Source organism: Oncorhynchus tshawytscha, linkage group LG01 (genome assembly GCF_018296145.1).
Source record: "Oncorhynchus tshawytscha isolate Ot180627B linkage group LG01, Otsh_v2.0, whole genome shotgun sequence".
NCBI classification, from domain to species: Eukaryota; Metazoa; Chordata; class Actinopteri; order Salmoniformes; family Salmonidae; genus Oncorhynchus; species Oncorhynchus tshawytscha.
In genome coordinates, this window is record NC_056429.1 from 9,363,386 (window position 1) to 9,385,271 (window position 21,886).

The following is a 21,886-nucleotide window of genomic DNA, read 5'->3' on the forward strand; positions in this document are numbered from 1 at the left end:
GTAGCTGCTGTATATCGACGTTCCCCCCCTCGGCCGCACAGCGGAGCTGCCCCTGCCGCAACAAGCTGAGCTCTTCCCTCCACAGACCCCTTATGGCTACCAGGTCGCATCAAGCAACCTGGAAAACACATAGGGTCTCAGGAAACTGAAAACACATACTGTAGCCTGGAGCCTCATGCAACAGAGATTCTTTAGACCTTGTCAAGGAATTGACACTGAAAAGGAGGGGGGTAGAAAACAATATTGTGTCCTATCGTGTCTGCACTCAGCAATGCATTCTCCCTAACGGAAGACACATAGGAGCAGTGCAAGGATCCTTATTTTAGCCTCCTATTGCAGCACAGTTCATGGCTGTATACAATATAGCGCTGTAGCAAATTAAAAATGGGTACCAAACTACAAGTGGATCCCTGTCTCTGTGAGGAGAAGCGAGCCTCTCTCCTCTCATTACATAAACTGTCCCACCCCTCTTCCTCCAATCAACAATCCACCCCCTCCCGAGAGAGGAGTGTGTGGTGGGGATGGTGAGGGCTGCAGTAGAAGAGCCAACGTACCCTCCATCCACCACCACCCTCTCAGACACACGCTGCTTTAAATAGCAGGAGAAGAAGAAAGTCACATGGGCAAACAAACCAGAAGAAAAAAATACTGCAGAGCAAAATCTGAGAGAAAATACATCTTATTAAAGTCTACTTCAGAGCCACCCAGGACCAAAAATAGCATCTATATTTAGGTCACAAAAATATATAAAAATCAATAGTTTATTTTTCTTCACATCTCAACTTCTCTCTGGGGGGTGGGGGGTTGGAGAGGGGAAACTTTAGGGCAACTTGTTGCTTTCTAATCCCCCCCCCATTGATGCCTAGTTAGTGCATTGAAAGATAACTTATTAAAGATTGACATCACTAAATAGGATTTCATTTCAAATGATAACATACTGTAACTGAAATAAAAACAACCAGAACAGGCATTCCTTTAAGAATGGTGTAACTGATATATCAAAACAATCAGAACAGGCATTCCTTTAAGAATGGTGTAACTGATATATCAAAACAACCAGAACAGGCATTCCTTTAAGAATGGTGTAACTGTAGAGCTGATATATCAAAACAATCAGAACAGGCATTCCTTTAAGAATGGTGTAACTGATATATCAAAACAACCAGAACAGGCATTCCTTTAAGAATGGTGTAACTGATATATCAAAACAACCAGAACAGGCATTCCTTTAAGAATGGTGTAACTGATATATCAAAACAACCAGAACAGGCATTCCTTTAAGAATGGTGTAACTGATATATCAAAACAATCAGAACAGGCATTCCTTTAAGAATGGTGTAACTGATATATCAAAACAACCAGAACAGGCATTCCTTTAAGAATGGTGTAACTGATATATCAAAACAACCAGAACAGGCATTCCTTTAAGAATGGTGTAACTGATATATCAAAACAATCAGAACAGGCATTCCTTTAAGAATGGTGTAACTGATATATCAAAACAACCAGAACAGGCATTCCTTTAAGAATGGTGTAACTGTAGAGCTGATATATCAAAACAATCAGAACAGGCATTCCTTTAAGAATGGTGTAACTGTAGAGCTGATATATCAAAACAATCAGAACAGGCATTCCTTTAAGAATGGTGTAACTGTAGAGCTGATATATCAAAACAATCAGAACAGGCATTCCTTTAAGAATGGTGTAACTGTAGAGCTGATATATCAAAACAACCAGAACAGGCATTCCTTTAAGAATGGTGTAACTGTAGAGCTGATATATCAAAACAACCAGAACAGGCATTCCTTTAAGAATGGTGTAACTGTAGAGCTGATATATCAAAACAATCAGAACAGGCATTCCTTTAAGAATGGTGTAACTGTAGAGCTGATATATCAAAACAATCAGAACAGGCATTCCTTTAAGAATGGTGTAACTGTAGAGCTGATATATCAAAACAATCAGAACAGGCATTCCTTTAAGAATGGTGTAACTGTAGAGCTGATATATCAAAACAATCAGAACAGGCATTCCTTTAAGAATGATTTAACTGCAGATTCTTGAACACAATTCTAAATTAAAGCTACTTAAGGTCATTCAATGTGTTAAATATATAAAGCAACACATATTGGGCAGTCTTCTGCAGTGAATCGTATTCAGTTCACCCCCATTACAGAACAGTTACACTGCTAAGGTGGGATCTCCAAACAAAAAGACAATAGAAAAGAGTTAAGTTCAAACCATTCAGACTGACTAAAGAGAACAAGTGGACAGGAACAGCACCTTGTGGGATTATTTTTATCGTGGTGACAAAGTGTAGGTGACAGGGTGGGGGTGAAAAGGAGAGAGAAAGATGAAAAGGAAAGAAAGAGAGAATGATAAAAAAAAGATCAAAAGCAGGATGGAGAGATGAGAGATGCTGCTGGACAGAGAAGAGTCGAGGAGAGGGGTGCTGGTGGGGGGAGCTTAAAATGAGGAGCTGCAGCATTCTTTACCCGGAGCATGTTCGTCACATGAACTGCAACGCCGCTCTCACACTCTCTCTCTCTCTAGCACAACTCTTACACACACACCACTAGGGGGAAGCACATTCACAAGCATAGATGGAGCTGCAGACCAGTCCTGAGTGACAGACACACTGGGGATACATTTCATTCCCATATGTGCATGTTCCTTACAATGAATGAAACGCTGCTCTAACCCCTACCGGCGTCTCCCCCCACTACCGCCGTCTCCACACCCACCACCCACCACCCCCACTACCGCCGTCTCCACACCCACCACCCACTACTGCCGTCTCCACCCCCCACTACCGCCGTCTCCACCCCCCGGCATCTCCACACCCACCACCGGCATCTCCACACCCACCACCACTATCCCCTCCGGCATCTCCACACCCACCACCACTCCCCCCCGGCATCTCCACACCCACCACCACTACCCCCCGGCATCTCCACACCCACCACCACTACCAGCATCTCCACACCCACCACCACTATCCCCCCTCCGGCGTCTCCACACCCACCACCACTACCCCCTCCGGCATCTCCACACCCACCACCACTACCGGCGTCTCCACACCCACCACCACTATCCCCCCCTCCGGCGTCTCCACACCCACCACCACTATCCCCCCTCCGGCGTCTCCACACCCACCACCACCACTACCCCCCCCTCCGGCATCTCCACACCCACCACCACCACTCCCCCCTCCGTCTCCACACCCCCACCACCACTACCTCCCCCCCTCCGGCGTCTCCACACCCACCACCACTACCTCCCCCCTCTGGCGTCTCCACACCCACCACCACTCCCCCCCCTCCGGCGTCTCCACACCCACCACCACCACTCCCCCTTCCGGCGTCTCCACACCCACCACCACCACCACTACCCCCCCCCTCCGGCGTCTCCACACCCACCACCCCCACCTCCCCCTCCGGCGTCTCCACACCCACCACCACCACTACCCCCCCCTTCTGGCATCTCCACACCCACCACCACCACCTCCCCCCTTCTGGCGTCTCCACACCCACCACCACTCCCCCCTCCGGCATCTCCACCCCCACCACCACCACCACCACTACCCCCCACCCTCCGGCGTCTCCACACCCACCCCCCACCCTCCGGCATCTCCACACCCACCACCACTACCCCCCGGCATCTCCACACCCACCACCACTACCCCCCCCTCCGGCATCTCCACACCCACCACCACTACCCCCCCTCCGGCATCTCCACACCCACCACCACTGCCCCCTCCGGCATCTCCACACCCACCACCACTACTACCCCCCCCCGGCATCTCCACACCCACCACCACTATCCCCCCCCCCATCTCCACACCCACCACCACTACCCCCCCATCTCCACACCCACCACCACTACCCCCATCCCCATCTCCACACCCACCACCACTATCCCCCCCCATCTCCACACCCACCACCACTACCCCCCCCCCCATCTCCACACCCACCACCACTACCCCCCCCCCATCTCCACACCCACCACCACTACCCCCCCCCTCCGGCATCTCCACACCCACCACCACTACCGGCATCTCCACACCCACCACCACTACCCCCCCTCCGGCATCTCCACACCCACCACCACCACTACCCCCCCCTCCGGCATCTCCACACCCACCACCACTACCCCCCTCCGGCATCTCCACACCCACCACCACTACCCCCCCCATCTCCACACCCACCACCACTACCGGCATCTCCACACCCACCACCACTATCCCCCTCCGGCGTCTCCACACCCCCACCACCACCACTACTACCCCCCTCCGGCATCTCCACACCCACCACCCACCCCATCTCCACACCCACCCACCACCCTCCGGCATCTCCACACCCACCACCACTATCCCCTCCGGCATCTCCACACCCACCACCACCACTACCCCCCTCCGGCATCTCCACACCCACCACCACTACCCCCCCCCCTCCGGCATCTCCACACCCACCACCCCCCCCCCCCCGGCATCTCCACACCCACCACCACTCCCCCCCCTCCGGCGTCTCCACACCCACCACTACTACCCCCCCGGCATCTCCACACCCACCACCACTTACACCCCCCCATCTCCACACCCACCACCACTAACCCCCCCATCTCCACACCACCACCACCACCCCCCCTCCGGCAACTCCACACCCACCACCACTACCCCCCTCCGGCATCTCCACACCCACCACCACTACCCCCCCCGGCATCTCCACACCCACCACCACTACCGGCATCCCCACACCCACCACCACTACCCCCCCCCATCTCCACACCCACCACCACTACCCCCCCCATCTCCACACCCACCACCACTATTCCCCCCCATCTCCACACCCACCACCACTACCCCCCATCTCCACACCCACCACCACCCCCCCCCCCATCTCCACACCCACCACCACTCCCCCCAGGCATCTCCACACCCACCACCACCCCCCTCCCCCCCATCTCCACACCCACCACCACTACCCCCCCCATCTCCACACCCACCACCACATTCCCCCCCCCCATCTCCACACCCACCACCACTACCCCCCCCATCTCCACACCCACCACCACTACCCCCCCCGGCATCTCCACACCCACCACCACTACCCCCCCCCCCATCTCCACACCCACCACCACCCCCCCATCTCCACACCCACCACCACTACCCCCCATCTCCACACCCACCACCACTAGGCATCTCCACACCCACCACCACTACCCCCTCCCCCATCTCCACACCCACCACCACTATCCCCCCCCCCATCTCCACACACCACCACAGGCATCTCCACACCCACCACCACTATCCCCCCATCTCCACACCCACCACCACTACCCCCCATCTCCACACCCACCACCACTACACCCCCTCCGGCATCTCCACACCCACCACACACAGGCATCTCCACACCCACCACCACTATCCCCCCCCATCTCCACACCCACCACCACTACCGGCATCTCCACACCCACCACCACTACCCCCCTCCGGCATCTCCACACCCACCACAGGCACCCACCCACCACTGCCCCCCTCCGGCATCTCCACACCCACCACCACTACCCCCCTCCGGCATCTCCACACCCACCACCACTACTCCCCCCCATCTCCACCCACCACACCCCCCCCATCTCCACACCCACCACCACTGCCCCCCCATCTCCACACCCACCACCACACTACCCCCCCCACCGGCATCTCCACACCCACCACCACTACCCCCCCCATCTCCACACCCACCACCACTACTACCCCCCCCCCATCTCCACACCCACCACCACTACCCCCCCGGCATCTCCACACCCACCACCACTACCCCCCTCCGGCATCTCCACACCCACCACCACTACCCCCTCCGGCATCTCCACACCCACCACCACTACCCCCCTCCGGCATCTCCACACCCACCACCACTACCCCCATCTCCACACCCACCACCACTATCCCCCCCCATCTCCACACCCACCACCACTAACCCCCCCCATCTCCACACCCACCACCACACCCCCTCCGGCATCTCCACACCCACCACCACTACTACCCCCCCCATCTCCACACCCACCACCACCCCCCATCTCCACACCCACCACCCACTACCCCCCCCCCATCTCCACACCCACCACCACTACCCCCCTCCCTCCCATCTCCACACCCACCACCACTACCCCCCCCCCTCCGGCATCTCCACACCCACCCACCACTCCGGCATCTCCACACCCACCACCACTACCTCCCCCATCTCCACACCCACCACCACTACCCCCTCCGGCATCTCCACACCCACCACCACTGCCCCCCTCCCCATCTCCACACCCACCACCACTAACCCCCATCTCCACACCCACCACCACTACCCCCTCCGGCATCTCCACACCCACCACCACTGCCCCCCTCCCATCTCCACACCCACCACCACTACCCCCCCCCATCTCCACACCCACCACCACTACCCCCCCCATCTCCACACCCACCACCACTACCCCCATCTCCACCCCCACCACCACTACTACCCCCCTCCGGCATCTCCCACCCACCACCACTACCCCATGTCTCCACACCCACCACCACTACCCCCCATCTCCACACCCACCACCACTACCCCCCTCCGGCATCTCCACACCCACCACCACTACATCCCCCCCGGGCATCTCCCACCCACCACCACTCCCCCCGGCATCTCCACCCCCACCACCACTACCCCCTCCGGCATCTCCAGCTCCCACCACCACCACCCCCACCCCCGGTGTCTCCACACCCCCCTACTAGCATCTCCACACCCACCACCACTACTACCCCCTACTGGCATCTCCACCTCCCCACCCACATCTCCACCCCCTTGCAGCTCCAACCCCTCTCCACTAGCGTCTTCACTCCCCCCGCACCCCCACACACTCTACCGGCATCTTCATCCCCCCACTCTACCAGCAATATACCCCCAACCCCAGCATCTCCACCCAAACACACAACTAGCACTAGCACCCCCCCTCCTCCTTTGGCATGACAGCCCAGGTAGCCTGGTCCCAGGTCTGTTTGTTATTTAGACAATTGACCATAAGAGTTGGCAACATAGTCTGTTTTGAGAGTCTTGCTCAACCTGGCTGCAAGACCTGCGCTTCAGGGAGAGGAACTAGTTTACCCATACCCTGGCACATAGTCACCTCTACACCGACCTCACCCCCGCTACACATACTGAGGACTGTTATCATTGGAGGAGGCTGAGGGTTGGTTTCAGGGCGAGGCATATTCACATCACCACTTAAAGAAAAATTGCCAGGGTGGCATATAAGAAAAATGCCCCCCCCCCCCAAAAAAAACGAATTAAACCCTAATTATCAATCATATTAATGTCACCTGTTGTACAGTGAGGTAGGCTAGTGGCAGCCTGCCAAACCTCAATGTGTAACAATCAATGTGGAGATTGACTACATACCTATTATTAATGGTTACATACGAACGTCCACGCAACATGAGAATGATTTTTAATCTATGACAAGGCAATATTACAGAGCTAGAGCGCAGACCAACCCGAACCCCGAGGCATAGAAACCGAGAGTAGATCAAACTATGTCCTTATGCATTATATCAATGTGACACGTGTCCGATTCCTTAAACGCACATGGCATTCATTTTGTATCAAATTAAAATATAATTCCAAACCCAGACCTTTTTTTGTGTTTTTTTTGACAAACGTGCGTCATGATGCAGGGAAAGATGTGGCCGCTTTGCATATGTGAACGTCTAAGATAAAACCTATCCGGATGCTATGGAGTGCGCGCTGGGCCAATTGCGCAGCAAGGCGAAAACGCGCTTCTCCTCCAGACGCAGTAGTATTCTCGAAAGAGGAGACTGGATAACTGGGTCAAGCTAGGACAAAGCTATTCCAACGAGACTAGTCTCCGCATTATGCAAAGACACGATTCTTAAAATGTCTACACAGCGAAGACAAACTTCTAGATTACCAAACGGCGACAGAAAGCCCTAGTTTTAAACACACAAAAAAAAAATTGTAACAAAAAAACTGTCTGGATACGAATTAGACCAAATACAGTCAGAGGCAAAGAAACTAATAATCAAAGATCAATACATTTGATAACCCATTGCGTCAACAAAAAAACATGGTAACACTGTACGCATGACCAAATACATAAAACTGTTGAATAACCTAACGATGTCAACATTAGGATTCTATATTTATAGAATTGGGCAGGTTATTCCTACAGCAAGTGGATGGGCAATTGTTGCCCAGTGTGCCGCTGGATGAATGGTCACCCACAACACATGACAGATCTCTGAATGAGTGCACAACCTGCGCAAATTGGTTTGTGGTTCATCTGTACTGGACATCTTTGTCGATTCTAAAGGAGGGCAAAAAACAACGCTGGTTTGGGTTCTGGAACATCAGTCAGAGGTGCTGAAGTGCGGGTGTTGCGCACACACATTTAGCCAATAAGCATGATCTTGTTAACCAGTTAGTGCGTTTACTCGATAGCCCTGTTACACAACTCAACTTTCTAATGTCGCTGATACGTCAAAGATGAGAATATGTTTTTTGGGGGGAATTGCAAAGTTTCCCTGAAATATCCCAATGTTGACATTTTATTGTCGAGTTCAGGGCTTACTGAACAGCATTCGTGACTTGGGTTTTTTCGTAAGGAATTCGTGTGACCAACTCACCTGCCCATTTGCCCAATTTCGGAGAGAGCAACTGTCCATTTCCCAAGACCCAAATCCGAAAACCCTGGAGGAGTCGGTGGAGCACCCATAAAGACAGTGAGGCCACGGTGAATGTCCCGACCCAGAAGAGCGGCGTCTCGGTCATATGAAGCATGTGGTCCAACTTCAACGAATGCATGACAGCGGCTTTTCAGTGACTGTGTGGAGACCTCAAATTTAGGCAACGTGCTCTAATTTCAAGACACACGGTGAGTCCCTTTATAAGGTGGTTGTAGCGTCACACTCCCACAACTCCCCCAACACTCGTCTATCCAGATTTAAGCACACGCCTACCACCTACTCTACGGCTGCCTGCCAACCCACCTCCACTTCTGATTGGCTACAACAGCTGTCTACCAATAGAAACGGCCCACACATTGGTGAATTTACATGTCAATCACGAAGAGTCTATTTCCATTCATGCAATTTTGTGTATGAAGGAGGGGGGGTCACATGTAGGTCCTAGGTGAGGAGCGATTGGGCGCACATTACGGCAACTTCTTTTCCGAGCCTTTTATTGGCTCTAGTCGAACAGGTTTTTCAGTTTCAGTCAGGGTTATGAAACCCTCCAAATCCACGCGTTCAAAAAAACAACTGTCCACACCACTTTATGAATGGAAGGATGCTCCGATTGGTCGAACAATAATCTATCCACCAGCCTCCCAGAGAGCTTTTGGAAAGACGCCATTCGATAAAGAAATGTCTATCATTGGTATCAGCGCGCACCCTTCTGGACATGACTCATTCGCCTATTTTAAGCACCCTGGTACCATTATATTGATAATTACAACATGTGATAGGGTATGTGTAAGTAAGCATTTTAACTATTAGTCTAAACATATTGTTTACGAAGCATGTGACGAATACAATTGTATTTTATTTGACATTTCATAGTTAAAGCTTATAAGCACACGCGTGTTTTTTTTGCTTACATTTTATGAGAGCTAGAGGTGCGCGTGAACAAGAGCCCCCCCCCCCATAAAAACTACAAACCCCATCTGGCCGATTTCATTCTATTCCCATGTTTCGCGAGACTACTGTCTCGCCATAGTAAATCAAAGATGGTGGATGAATAAAGATGTCCCACTCCCACAACTGTGACAAAAAAATATCTAAGTTCCGGTCTGCTTAAGGGGTCTCTCATTAGCACCAATGCATTAGCAGCTGTGTCTGGTCTGCTCAGTTGAATATGAACCAGAGAAAATGAGAGAGTGAGATGTCTCGCTTCCTCTTCTGTCTCTTAGTAAAATTTCCAAACACGGAAGAGGAGGGGGAGATGTGTGATTACATAAACAGAGAGACAGTCAGTGAATTTCTAACATTTTATTCCGTTGCACTGTACATTTGTGAGCCACAATGACATCTCGAACATGATTATTGAGAGAATATGCGTCTCCTTTGCGCGATGTCACGACTGTGGAAAAATGTAGACTTGTTGTTGGGCATTTTGATGTACAGTGCGTCAGCCTGCAATCCAGACAGAGCGTCTCACAACAGTGTATCCTGGGATATTCTTGCCTGGAAGACACCCCGCTGTCGCCATAGTCTATTAGCTGTATGCCTGCACCGACATGTAAACTAAACATGAAATATGAACAAACCACAAATGCCTTAGAACATTTTACCAATGCAATGTGCTCAGCAAAATGTGCACAGTAGGAAAAAACGATTGACTTTTGACAAGTCATCATTCAACCATTTGCATTCTTTGACAGAAGTGAAGATCATTCGATATATACGTGATAGGTAGCGCCTACGTAATGGCTTGGATGAACTGGCGTTTCAGACGTTTATCTCACTTTTGTAACGTAGCCTATTTGGCATAGTAGCAAATTGACAGAATATTCTTACATTATTAATATATCTCTTCAGGTGATAGGATATTACTCAAACAGGGGTTATTCATTAAGAGGTAGCCTATTTTATGTATCATCCTGCTTAGATAGCTTATGACTTAACTTTACCAACTATAGTGCCATTTTATAAAGGTCCATCAGAATTCATCTCTAAATTAAAGACAGCAACAACAACAAAAATGTGGCAAAAACGTTTACAACCAATGAAAAGATATTTCAGCATTTGAGATCTTATGAGCGTGCATCAAAGGGACATGACTTACAGTCTATACCCATCAAATGAATACAACAATTCCACATGTAATTGTAAATTAGGATAGAAATACATTCAGCACTCTTCATATGTCACGTCCATCTGTTTTGTGAGTTACGTCAGTAGTAGTTATTCACACTGCTCTGAGCCCCCACCACGAACATCTGAAAAACAGTGATTATGCGTCAGCCCATAACATTAGCAATACACAATGACACCCCAGCCAAAAATAGATATATTTTTTTTAAAGGCCCAAAAATAAGACGTGAAAACAACAATTCATCATCCCGTTCACGCACAGATATTTCAGAATGATTTCATAACAATCACATCAATGCTGAAAATATCCAACACCTCGTCTCCAATGAAGAAGTAGTTATATAACTACTCACAACAACTTCCTCAATCTGTCATTATGATTTTCTGCCATGGTTTCAAATATGACAATGCACAATAAACAAAACAATTGTAAATAAATATTCTACACGACCGTGTCAGCTACTCAAACACCCAGCAGTTTATTGAGCAACAATTCCATACATCATGCCACGCAACAACATTTTCTCTTTTAGAGAATATACACATATATATATATATATATATATATATATATATATATATATATATATATATATATATATATATATATATATATATATATATATGTGTGTGTGTGGGTTTGCATTTTTGTTAATGGAATATCACGTGATGAATTCTAGACAGGTATGTATTCATAAAGACCTATACGCAGACACACCGATTATACATCAACAGAAATAGTGTCCCCGGTAACACATTAAAAATAAGGCATTTATTGACATTGCAACAGCCCATTTGATGGAAAATATAAAACACATTTCAGTGTTAGGAGTTCAAAGGACATCTGTATATTCTAGTGGTCTAATCCACACACACACACCCTTCCAGACACCCCTCTTACATACTGTATACTGACACACACACTCTTGAAACAGACAAACACACCATTTTATCTCTCTCTCTCTCACACACACATACACACACACACCCTTCCAGACACACCTCTTACATACTGTATACTGACACACACACTCTTGAAACAGACAAACACACCATTTTATCTCTCTCTCTCACACACACACACCCTTCCAGACACACCTCTTACATACTGTATACTGACACACACACTCTTGAAACAGACAAACACACCATTTTATCTCTCTCTCACACACACACACACCCTTCCAGACACCCCTCTTACATACTGTATACTGACACACACACTCTTGAAACAGACAAACACACCATTTTATCTCTCTCTCACATACACACACACACACACACACTCTTCCAGACACCCCTCTAACATACTGTATACTGACACACACACTCTTGAAACAGACAAACACACCATTTTATCTCTCTCACATACACACACACACACACACACACACACCCTTCCAGACACCCCTCTAACATACTGTATACTGACACACACACTCTTGAAACAGACAAACACACCATTTTATCTCTCTCTCGCACACACACACACACACACACACACACACACACCCTTCCAGACACCCCTCTTACATACTGTATACTGACACACACACTCTTGAAACAGACAAACACACCATTTTATCTCTCTCTCACACACACACACACACACACACACACACACACACACACACACACCCTTCCAGACACCCCTCTTACATACTGTATACTGACACACACACTCTTGAAACAGACAAACACACCATTTTATCTCTCTCACACCACACACACAATAATTTTTGGGAGTTCAAAGGCCGTCTGTATATTGTAGTGGTCTAATCCTGCATCATCTGTATAACTGGCTGTATGAACCGGCTACGAAACACTACTCTGCTGTCAGACAGTCCCTCTAGCTCTTCAATGTCTTCAATAAATAAATGTCCTGTAATATGTTTTAACTGTCCTGTCTTCTAGTTAGGCCAAGTAGTGTGTATTTTCAGTGCAATTTGTAATGATGTAAAATTAGGCTTTTTCTTCCATTTTTTTCTTTCAAGTCAACTGCATCCTATTTGACTTAAACACATTTCAGCGTCGTGTGCAGTTGGAATGGGACATACAACTCATTCAGAATTATAGAAAATATATGGACTCTCATCTTGACAATATTCTGAAACACCTGGGTGTTGCATACATTTCCCCTGAAACACACAGTTACTCCACTAGTATCATGTGGGCTGCTACACTTTCCCCTCTCTTTTGTCCAGTGCATATACATTTCCCCCCATTTCAAACAATCACCATGTGTATGTTTATCTCTGTTTAGTACTTAAAGTTCACATTTGACATTTGTAATAAAAATATACCAATCAATAAATTCTTTGATGTGTAAGTGTTTAAAATGGCCCCTTGAAGTCATACAAGAGAGCGCAACAGTTCAGCACCACCGTTCAGTGGACAGCGACACTCATCTAACAGCCCCCAGCTCGGCTGCTCATTGCGCTCCAATATTATGTCCTCTCAATATTAAAGCAATTGTTCATGATGTTTAGGGAACTTTTTCTCCACATACAAGGTATGTACAAATATGCATACAGCTGTGCGTACATTTTTCAAGCTCTTCCCTGCTGGCACATGCTGCATGTGCAACAAAATACAACGTGAATTTACAGACCGTGCATTTAAAAAAATCTGATAAATTCTAACCTGGTCACAATTCCACACTGAAACTGCCATATTAAGGCAACCTAATTGCTCTTATCTTTGACAACATTTGTAATACACGATATAATATCTGTGTAAGAGTAAAGAACAAATTACCCGTTTTCTTGACACATGTATGATTCTGTCACAGTACCACAGTTTTCAAATATACCATCAAACCGCCTGCTCCTTCACAAACGAGTAGAGCGTGTTCACACTGAGAAGAACAGCAATTACTTTACAGAGCCCAAGCACAGTCTTACCATGTTTGTATCAAGAATTTCAGTTCTAACTTCATCAAACACTCCCTAACAAAACTAACAAGCGATTTACTAATGTATTACTTTTAGGACACAGAACATAAGACATTTTGATAAGTAATTAACAGCTTTCTACTATTTAGAGAAATTACAGGACCGTGATAATATCTGATTAAATCAAATCAGTAGGCCACACAACGTCCTACTTATAGGCTACATGATTTTGCAAGCAAAAGAGTCTTAACTATATAATGCTAAAAATGTATTACATTTCTTAGGGGGGACATAAAATATTTTTCAATCAATATATTCATACACATCCTCTACACATATCTCTTTCTCTCTCACACACACATGCAAACACACACACACACGTGCAAACACACACACACACACACACACACACACACACACACACACACACACAAGCACTTCTCCTGTAATGCAAAGAATGATACATTTAATTTCATCCCCTCAATGCCATGTTTTTACCCACTGGGGAAAAGACTGGTTGAAACAACGTTGTTTCCACATCATTTCAATCAGAAAAATGTCATTTGATGACGCTGAATCAACATGGAAAACTGATTGGATTTGCAAAAAGTCCTCAATGTAAGGGAATGTTGTATTATTTTTTCACCTAAATCAAATGATATGTTGAATTTTAAATAATTTTACATTGAATTCACGTTAGTTGACAACTCAACCAAATGTAAATCCAAACTAGATGTTGAATTGACGTCTGTGTCCAGTGGGTAGGTACTTAGAATAACATATTCTATTTACTGTCTCTCTCCGTCTCTCACCCAACTGTCTCTCTCCATCTCTCACCCAACTGTCTCTCTCCATCTCTCACCCAACTGTCTCTCTCCATCTCTCACCCAACTGTCTCTCTCCCTCTCTCACCCAACTGTCTCTCTCCATCTCTCACCCAACTGTCTCTCTCCATCTCTCACCCAACTGACTCTCTCCATCTCTCACCCAACTGTCTCTCTCCATCTCTCACCCAACTGTCTCTCTCCATCTCTCACCCAACTGTCTCTCTCCATCTCTCTATCTCTCACCCAATTGTCTCTCTCCATCTCTCACCCAACTGTCTCTCTCCCTCTCTCACCCAACTGTCTCTCTCCATCTCTCACCCAACTGTCTCGCTTTATCTCTCACCCAACTGTCTCTCTCCATCTCTCACCCAACTGTCTCTCATCCAACTGTCTCTCTCCATCTCTCCATCTCTCACCCAACTGTCTCTCTCCATCTCTACTTTTCACACACCCTTCAAATACACTATTCTTACACACACACACACACACACACACACACACACACACACACACACACACACACACGCACACACACACACACACACACACACACACACACCCTTACTTATCTTTACATGTTGGAGTTGAAAATGCTCACCTCAACTAAGACAATCATTACCAGTACAACTATTGTAAACTTGAACCTACAATTTCTCAAAGTAAATCTTATAGCTTCAAGAACACTGACAATTCAAGAGCAAAATAAGGATTAAAGATCAGCTGCTAAAGATATTGAATGTGTGCTAACATGTCTCTTGGAACAAAGAAAAAACTATTTTCTCCTCTCACATTGAATTATCAATGGGATACTTTCGCAAATGGAACAGGAAGATACAAAGAGAATACTCATTGTCCTTTTTCTGTTCTAAGAGTACTCTTTGTCCTTTTTCTGTTCTAAGAATACTCTGTAATTTGTATATTCTAAGAATACTCTTTGTCCTTTTTCTGTTCTAAAAATACTCTGTAATTTGTATATTCTAAAAATACTCTTTGTTCTTTTTCTGTTCTAAGAATACTCTGTAATTTGTATATTCTAAGAATACTCTTTGTCCTTTTTCTGTTCCAAGAATACTCTGTAATTTGTATATTCTAAGAATACTCATTGTCTTTTTTCTGTTATAAGAATACTCTGTAATTTGTATATTCTAAGATTACTCATTGTAATTTTTCTGTTCTAAGAATACTCCGTAATTTGTATATTCTAAGAATACTCATTGTAATTTTTCTGGTCTAAGAATACTCTGTCATTTGTATTTTCTAAGAATACTCTGTAATGTTTATATTCAAAGAATACTCTGTATTTTTTCTGTTCTGAGAATACTCACTGTCATTTTTCCGTTCTAAAAATACTCTGTCATTGTTCTGTTCTAATCTCTTTATCAAGCTAGATACTAGTTTTAGAGGACAAGAGCTTTAAATCAATGATCAAAACAATATAATATGTTGAGAACAGAAGTATGTGCAGTTGTAAATGTGTGGCTTTATATGTGGATTTATATACAGTCATTGATATCAAACAAAGTTTTTGAAATATTGTCTGCTCACAAATACATGCATGATTTCCTTGGCTTGTTCTGAGTATCATCTCATAAATGGTATCTATAGCAGTAGGAAATTACCAAATCTGACACCAGAATGGCACCTACCCACGTCTGCCTGGTCTACATGAGACACCTTACTTTAACCATTGTTCATTTGAGTATTTTTCATGACAAAGCATGCTGGGTAAAATGCTCCTTTTTAAAGAAGCACACACTCAACAAGATACAGTGACAATGACTAACAAGACACAGTGACAATGACTAACAAAATACAGTGACAATGACTAACAAGATACAGAGACAATGACTAACAAGACACAGTGACAATGACTAACAAGATACAGTGACAATGACTAACAAGACACAGTGACAATGACTAACAAGATACAGTGACAATGACTAACAAGATACAGAGACAATGACTAACAAGATACAGTGACAATGACTAACAAGATACAGTGACAATGACTAACAAGATACAGTGACAATGACTAACAAGACACAGTGACAATAACTAACAAGATACCGTGACAATGACTAACAAGACACAGCGACAATGACTAACAAGATACAGTGACAATGACTAACAAGATACAGTGACAATGACTAACAAGATACAGAGACAATGACTAACAAGATACAGTGACAATGACTAACAAGACACAGTGACAATGACTAACAAGACACAGAGAGGATGATTAAGAGGACACAGAGAGGATGGAACCCTAAGCCTTGTTTCTATCCCTGACCTCTGGTACCGTAAATGTCAGAATAAGAGTGCTGATCTAGGATCAGCCACCCACCTGTCCATATAATCTTATCCATTGGGATCCAAAAGACAAAAATGAGCCTACAACAGCACTCCTAATATGATATGCATGATCTTGTTCCCCCTGACACTGAATACACTGTATTCATGGTTTTACTTCCAATGAAATGTTAAGTTCTGCTTGAGAGACTCTCCTCAGAAAACAGTGCGGTCGGCAGTATTGTCAGCCTTTGAGATTTGTTTCGGAACAGACTAGGACAAAATTTGTTTAATTTCGTTATGTATCTAGACACAATCTAGAACTCGCTCTTTTTTCCCTCCAAGTGTGTCTCTCTCTCTCTCTCCCCATCTCTCGCTCGCTCGCTCTCTCTCTTGCTCTCTCATAGTGCATGTGCCCCGCCCAAAATGGCCGTCATTCAGCGTACCTCCTCTCTGGTTGATACCTCCTGATACCTCCTGATCACTCCTCTCTGGTTGATACCTCCTGATACCTCCTGATAACTCCTCTCTGGTTGATACCTCCTGATAACTCCTGATACCTCCTGATACCTCCTCTCTGGTTGATACCTCCTGATACCTCCTCTCTGGTTGATACCTCCTGATTCCTCTTCTCTGGTTGATACCTCCTGATACCTCCTCTCTGGTTGATAACTTCTGATACCTCCTCTCTGGTTGATACCTCCTGATACCTCATGATAACTCCTGATACCTCCTGATAACTTCTGATACCTCCTGATAACTTCTGATACCTCCTCTCTGGTTGATACCTCCTGATATATCCTGATACCTCCTGATACCGCCTCTCTGGTTGATACCTCCTCTATTGAACTTCTGGATTCTTCTCCTTCTATTTGACCCCCCCCAGTTGTTTCGTACTCTTAGTCCATTTCTTTCCTCCATCTTCCTCTTCCTCTCCTCCTCTTCTCCTCTTCTTCTCCCAGGATGTACAAATCTCTCCGTTTCACCACTCACCCATTCACAACATCCTGCCTTTAATAAATCTCCTATGAAAACAAGAGAAATACACAGACGCTACGAGACTCTGTTCATAACAATGGGAGTAATGAAGACACAGACGCCATGAGACTCTGCTCATAACAATGGGAGTAATGAAGACACAGACGCTACGAGACTCTGTTCATAACAATGGGAGTAATGAAGACACAGACGTCATGAGACTCTGCTCATAACAATGGGAGTAATGAAGACACAGACTCATGAGACTCTGCTCATAACAATGGGAGTAATGAAGACACAGACGCTACGAGACTCTGTTCATAACAATGGGAGTAATGAAGACACAGACGTCATGAGCCTCTGCTCATAACAATGGGAGCAACACACTACTATTGCTATGAGGACAAAGTGACACACACTGTAAAACTCACATGTGCAGCAAATGATATTGTGTGCGCACACACAGACACAAACACACACACACACACACACACACACACACACACACACACACACACACGCATCTCGCCATTCAAGCAGTTTGGGTCTTTAAAATATACACAAACAGAGCATCCGATTTGTTAAACAATTTCTCCAAAACCATTTGGGCGTTGCTGGTTGTCTTAAAGCACTCTTACCATTAACAATTATATGAAAAATATTTTGGGAATCGGAGATACTTTAGTATAATTGGGATTTATGCCTGAAATGAAATGAAGTAAAATAGTACAGATAAGGAAAGAAACAACAGCATTTCGGTAGGCCTAAGGTTCCCCAGGTTCCCCAGGTTTCCCAGATACCCCAGTTGGAAGATTCTCTGAATCAGGAGGGAATAAGCAGGAAATCTAGAAAGTTACCGGAATTTTCCAACCCTAGGTAGGGCCCACACATGGTGTTGTCACACTCTGTTCACATTGCTTTATGAACTCTGCCATTGCACTGAGCTGAGCACATGCTACATGGGTGGACAGTAATTAACAGAGCACATGCTACATGGGTGGACAGTAATTAACAGAGCACATGCTACATGGGTGGACAGTAATTAACAGAGCACATGCTACATGGGTGGACAGTAATTAACAGAGCACATGCTACATGGGTGGACAGTAATTAACAGAGCACATGCTACATGGGTGGACAGTAATTAACAGAGCACATGCTACATGGGTGGACAGTAATTAACAGAGCACATGCTACATGGGTGGACAGTAATTAACAGAGCACATGCTACATGGGTGGACAGTAATTAACAGAGCACATGCTACATGGGTGGACAGTAATTAACAGAGCACATGCTAACCCGTTAGCTAACATTATTACGACACCAATAATCACAAGACATTGATGTCTTGATCACAAGATAACACTGTTGAAGGTAATATATTTCTTAAATAACACGAGGTGATACGCTAGCATATTTCAACAAGAAGGGCACTGTTGAAGTGGGTAACCCACAGCACAATATCAGGTGCAGTGAGATTGGATTAAAACGTCCTATATTAGTGACATACGTGGTATTTTATCACTTCTTTTTTTTAAACATACTATACTATCCTATGTCATTTTTCAAACCAAAGCAACAAGGCTTCAAGTTTCTCAAAAGTATTATTGAATGTTGCAGACACACTTACAACCCAGTGACTGCACAGACATTCTCTGTCATTTGTTTACGAGCGACCACATCAGTCTGGTGGAAACACACACACACACACACACACACACACACACACACACACACACACACACACACACACACACACACACACACACACACACACACACACACACACACACACACACAGGCACCACCGTTCATTAAAACTGTTTACAGCTCCAATTTACCTAAAAAAATAGACGTCTCCTTTTGTTTTTATACAAGCTGGTGTCCAGACACAGCATCCTGTCAGAATATTTCACGTCTCCGCTAAAAAGTACAACAACAACAACAACAAAAAACAGGACTTTTCTGAGGGTCCATTGACATTCATGGGATCTTGTTCTGTCTTTGACTAAAATCAAACTTAAAACCTGTAGCAATCTGTTATAGGCCTACAAAGTAACGATTTAGAATGTTTTAAATGCCTGAAAGTCTTTGGGAAAGTAACGTAACAGTTCAAATCGGTGAAAAACTGTGCACAAATTGGTAGATAAAGAAATGATTTGGAATGGGTCAAAAAGTTGAAATAGTTGAGTACACCATGTATCCCGAGGAACAGGTTCAACATCCTTTACATCTACTGTCTTTATTTGATTTCTTTACCTCTCTAAATCTAAATCTGCATTCGTCTCTATCTGTATTAGTCTGTATCCGTCGCTATCTGTATTTGTCTGTATTCGTCTCTATCTGTATTAGTCTGTATTCGTCTCTATCTGTATTAGTCTCTATCTGTATTAGTCTGTATTCGTCTCTATCTGTACTCATCTTTATCTGTAATAGTCTGTATTCGTCTCTATCTGTATTCATATTTATCTGTATTAGTCTCTATCTGTAATAGTCTGTATTCATCTGTATTAGTCTCTATCTGTAATAGTCTGCATTCATCTTTATCTGTATTCATCTTTATGTGTATTAGTCTCTATCTGTATTAGTCTGTATCCGTCTCCATCTGTAATAGTCTGTATTAGTCTCTAGCTGTATTAGTCTCTATCTGTAATAGTCCGTATTCGTCTCTATCTGTATTCATATTTATCTGTATTAGTCTCTATCTGTATTAGTCTGTATCCGTCTCCATCTGTAATAGCCTGTATTAGTCTCTAGCTGTATTAGTCTCTATCTGTAATAGTCTGTATTCGTCTCTATCTGTATTCATATTGATCTGTATTAGTCTCTATCTGTATAAGTCTGTATTAGCCTCTATCTGTATTAGTCTGTATTAGTATCTATCTGTATTAGTCTGTATTTGTCTCTATCTGTATTAGTCTGTATTAGCCTCTACCTGTATTAGTCTGTATTAGTCTCTATCTGTATTGGTCTGTATTTGTCTCTATCTGTATTAGTCTGTATTCATCTCTATCTCTATTCATCTTTACCTGTAATAGTCTGTATTAGTCTCTATCTGTATTAGTCTCTATGTGTAATAGTCTGTATTCGTCTCTATCTGTATTCATCTTTATCTGTATTAGTCTCTATCTGTAATAGTCTGTATTCATCTTTATCTGTATTAGTCTCTATCTGTAATAGTCTGTATTCGTCTCTATCTGTATTCATCTTTATCTGTATTAGTCTATATCTGTAATAGTCTGTATTCATCTTTATCTGTATTCATCTTTATGTGTATTAGTCTCTATCTGTATTAGTCTGTATCCGCCTCCATCTGTAATAGTCTGTATTAGTCTCTAGCTGTATTAGTCTCTATCTGTAATAGTCTGTATTTGTCTCTATCTGTATTCATATTGATCTGTATTAGTCTCTATCTGTATTAGTCTGTATTAGTCTCTATCTGTATTAGTCTGTATTTGTCTCTATCTGTATTAGTCTGTATTCATCTCTATCTCTACTCATCTTTATCTGTAATAGTCTGTATTAGTCTCTATCTGTATCCGTCTCTATCTGTAATAGTCTGTATTCCCTCTCTATCTGTATTCATCTTTATCTGTATTAGTCTCTATCTGTAATAGTCTGTATTCATCTCTATCTGTATTAGTCTCTATCTGTAATAGTCTGTATTCATATTTATATGTATTAGTCTCTATCTGTATTAGTCTGTATCCGTCTCCATCTGTAATAGTCTGTATTAGTCTCTAGCTGTATTAGTCTCTAGCTGTATTAGTCTCTATCTGTATTAGTCTTTGTTACTCTCTATATGTATTAGTCTCTATCTGTATTTGTCTATATCTGTATTAGTCTGTGTTACTCTCTATCTGTATTAGTCTGCATTCGTCTCTATCTGTATTAGTCTGTATTAGTCTCTATCTGTATTAGTCTGTATTAGTCTCTATCTGTATTAGTCTGTATTTGACTATATCTGTATTAGTCTGTGTTACTCTCTATCTGTATTCGTCTGTATTAGTCTCTATCTGTATTAGTATGTATT

General features: G+C 44.8%; 1 protein-coding gene and 1 long non-coding RNA gene across 2 annotated transcripts in view; both read right to left on the minus strand.

Moving 5' to 3' along the window:
* The window catches only part of LOC112221313 (very-long-chain 3-oxoacyl-CoA reductase-A-like), a 36,143-nt gene extending 27,172 nt beyond the window's left edge, over window positions 1–8,971 (minus strand). Inside the window, exon 1 of the mRNA XM_042327114.1 lies at window positions 8,678–8,971. Coding sequence (XP_042183048.1) covers window positions 8,678–8,855 — 178 coding nt within the window. The 5' untranslated portion in view covers window positions 8,856–8,971. The remainder of the gene's footprint in view (window positions 1–8,677) is intronic.
* A 1,053-nt stretch (window positions 8,972–10,024) lies between these two features.
* The window catches only part of LOC112222198, a 31,256-nt gene continuing 19,394 nt past the window's right edge, over window positions 10,025–21,886 (minus strand). Inside the window, exon 2 of the long non-coding RNA XR_002949122.2 lies at window positions 10,025–10,989. This is a non-coding gene — a long non-coding RNA (uncharacterized LOC112222198). The remainder of the gene's footprint in view (window positions 10,990–21,886) is intronic.